Consider the following 3242-nt stretch of genomic DNA (forward strand, 5'->3'; position numbering starts at 1 on the left):
CCGGTCCCGGTCTGGTACGGGCGCGACACTGAGGGTTGCGATCTGTTGCTGGACACGAAAATAGACAAAAAGGAAAAATATATATATATATTATTGCTCATACTGAAAAGATCTATGTGATAAATTCCTGCCCGAGTTAAATAGACAAAAAGGAAAAAAATATATATATATTATTGCTCATACTGAAAAGATCTATGTGATAAATTCCTGCCCGAGTTAAATGATATAAAACTTTTATTTTTATAGAGGAATTTATATGCTTCCTTTTTACTAAGAAGTGAAGACTGTAACATACTATATTTTTCTTCCTGCTCTCGGTGCTTCATATTTACAGCCACACAAATTTGGGAACCAGGAAGCATTACCTTTGTTTTCTTTGGTCGCTCTTTTGTGTCAGCTTTAATTATCCATGTTTTTTCAGTTTACCTTGGTGGCCTCAGATACTTTTGAATGTGGGAGGTGGTATAAACCTAAAAGCACCTATACTGGATGCACACAGCCTAAGAGGCACTCGAGCAGCAGTGGGAATTATCTCATGGGGCCCTCTCTCTCTGCCCCCTTGTCTCTGGTCCCGCATCCGTCTGTGAGCCACAGCCAGGCTACTGTGAAATTACTGAATGAAGAGCAGTCATCACAGTGGTGACTGTGGTGGAAGCCGCCACCTCTTCTTGCAGTGTTCCTCGGAAGAGTCCTCCTGCCAGGATGTCAGCTAAGGATGGGGCTTGAGATGACAGAACTTAAAGCAAGGGCGGGTCTTTGCATGACCCAGAAGCACCGCACCTACGGCTCCTGAGCCAACCCTGACAGGAAAGCAGGCATCCGCTTCCCACTTTCTGCCATCTTTCTAAGAAGCCTCTACCTTTCTGGAATCCTAACCACTATATGAGACCACACTGCTACACGAATGAGACACCAATGCTGATTTGTATACTGGCTAAAAAGAGGTTAATGAATTTTACAAGATAAGAGAATTAACATTCTCTAAAGAAAAAACATCCTTTCAATCCATCTTCTCTTTACTTTTCAAATATTAATTAATTCAGTTTTAATTATCAGAAAAAACATACACAATTTCAGAAAAAGAGTCATAGTTAAATATGCACACATGAGAAAGCTGAGTTGTGTTTCATTTACACCCAAGACACATTCTGAAGGGAAAAAAAGACCACCATAAAAACCCTCAAATTTGCCTCTTTCTTCTTTTTTCAGTTATCCGTATCTCTTAGGAACATGTAATGATAGCTTACCTCAGCATGCACGGCAATTATGTTCACCAATGCTTCTTTTAAATAGTTTCTGACACCTGAAATCAAGACGGGGAGGGAAAAAGGCATTTAATGGGAACACAAACTGTCCCCCTCCCCTGCGGGCACCACTGTGGTGCTGTGCCCTGCCTGAGAGTGTTCTGCAGAGAAACAGAACGTAACACCACCACTGTCTATTTCTTTTTGAGAACCAAATGGTGAAAGGACTATTTTCATACAGGTCAAAAAACAAAAGAAAACAAACAAACAAATGAGCAGAAAAAAAGTTTAGAGCTTTCCTTCCTTGATTTTCACTTCCGTCACTGTTCAGCCTCAAAATTAAAATGTAAAAAAGTCCTTCAATTTCTTCACATATATTCATAAAAACATATACATATATTCATACAAACAATAACAGACAAAATGCAGAGGACAGAGGAAGGATGTTAAACAAAGCTTATAAAACTTATGTCAAATGTCTATTATAGCATTTTACTTCCAAAGGTGAAAATTGTTATGCAGAATGACTATTTCGATTTTTAAAAAATCACTTTTAGGAAAAACTTCTTACAGAACCACACTGAATCTGATTCTGTAAAGCAAGTTAAAGATTACACAAAATAAGCAATTTCAGATTTTAGGTACAGGATTAATGAACACTACTTCACTCCAAAACAGGTATGCACAAGATAAAAGAGTGTCCCCATTTCAAAACCTACTAGCTGTGTCCTCTGGCAAGACGACTGACCTTCAGTATTCCCACCTCCCTCGTGCATGTGACAACTGCTCCTGGCTTGTAGGGTGTGTGAAGGTTGCAGGAGGTAATGCACGCTGTAGGTCCTGGTATACACAGTGCTCAGGAAGAGCTTTCATTATCACTATTTTGCAAGAACAACGATGTAAAAACAAAATGCCGCTTTATTGTAATTCCAAAACAATTACTTTCACTTAGAGTGGAATATTTCAGAACGCCTCCTGGAATTAACTGCGCACACTGTATTGCAAAATTGTGGATGTTAACGGTGATGACATTAAGAATAATCTTCCCCTAGCATGTCATCCACACCACTGATTATTTAGAAAAGTTGAGACAGAGATGAAGAACTATAATAAACTTTTTGAACTAGCTTGTATACATAAGTGCATTTTCTTTTGAGGAGCCAACTTCAAACATTTCTTTGGGATATGAAGGTCCAGGTGTTGTAAGTTCTATGTTGCTGATCAAAGAGCTGAGAAAGCTGAGTGAAGACCAATTAAATGGAATCCAGAAATTAATCAATTCTTCCTGAGAAAAAGATAATTATAAGGTCAAAAGTCTTATCTGTGAGGCATGAGAGGGGAGCACAAGGAGCCCGTTGTAAGTGAAAGTGAAAGCAGCTCACTTGTGTTCCTGCAAGAGGAAGGCCCCGCCACAGAGACTGCGCCAGGCTGCTCCCCTGCAGGCCTTGCCGAGCACCCCCAGTGTGCACACCGCCTCTGTGCTCAGGCCTGGAGCCTTCCACCTGCAACCCTGTGTGAGACCAGCTCCCACATACCTGTACACATATGTGACACATAGTTACTAAAAATATAAGCACAACATTAGACCAGTGAGCTCTGAAGAACTGAGTCCTCTGCCCTTGGTGAAAACCCGGGTCCTATCAATGCTACTCAGAACAAATGTCAGGAGTCTGGGTTCCAATAATGTAGCAATGAGGACTAGAAGTGAGAAGACAGTTTTTAACTTCTGAAATTCTTCAGTGTAAAAGAGAAGAGTGGGGCCAGAGTGCTGACTAAAATGCACAAAATTAAACTTTAAATGAAGCAAGACAGTGCCACATGCTCAGGGACAGTGTGCTATCAACTCAGCTCCCACTGTGACCCTGGAAGGAAAAACATTTCCTGGCAAGAACCCTTCAGACAAGCCACTACTAATAAAATACCCTGTAAAAGAGATACATCTACATTACTCAATACAGTTCTAAAGACAAAGCTGTGAAGAGTAAGGACTCTGTTGGT

The 3242-nt window shown here is 40.5% G+C and overlaps 1 protein-coding gene across 1 annotated transcript in view; it reads right to left on the reverse strand.

The window, feature by feature from the left end:
• LOC103598791 (exocyst complex component 2-like) overlaps window positions 1–3242 on the reverse strand; it is an 84901-nt gene that overhangs the window by 13843 nt on the left and 67816 nt on the right. The window contains exon 3 of the mRNA XM_008582853.1: window positions 1248–1303. Coding sequence (XP_008581075.1) covers window positions 1248–1303 — 56 coding nt within the window. The remainder of the gene's footprint in view (window positions 1–1247; window positions 1304–3242) is intronic.

This window comes from Galeopterus variegatus, unplaced genomic scaffold, assembly GCF_000696425.1.
Source record: "Galeopterus variegatus unplaced genomic scaffold, G_variegatus-3.0.2 Scaffold2739, whole genome shotgun sequence".
NCBI lineage: Eukaryota > Metazoa > Chordata > Mammalia > Dermoptera > Cynocephalidae > Galeopterus > Galeopterus variegatus.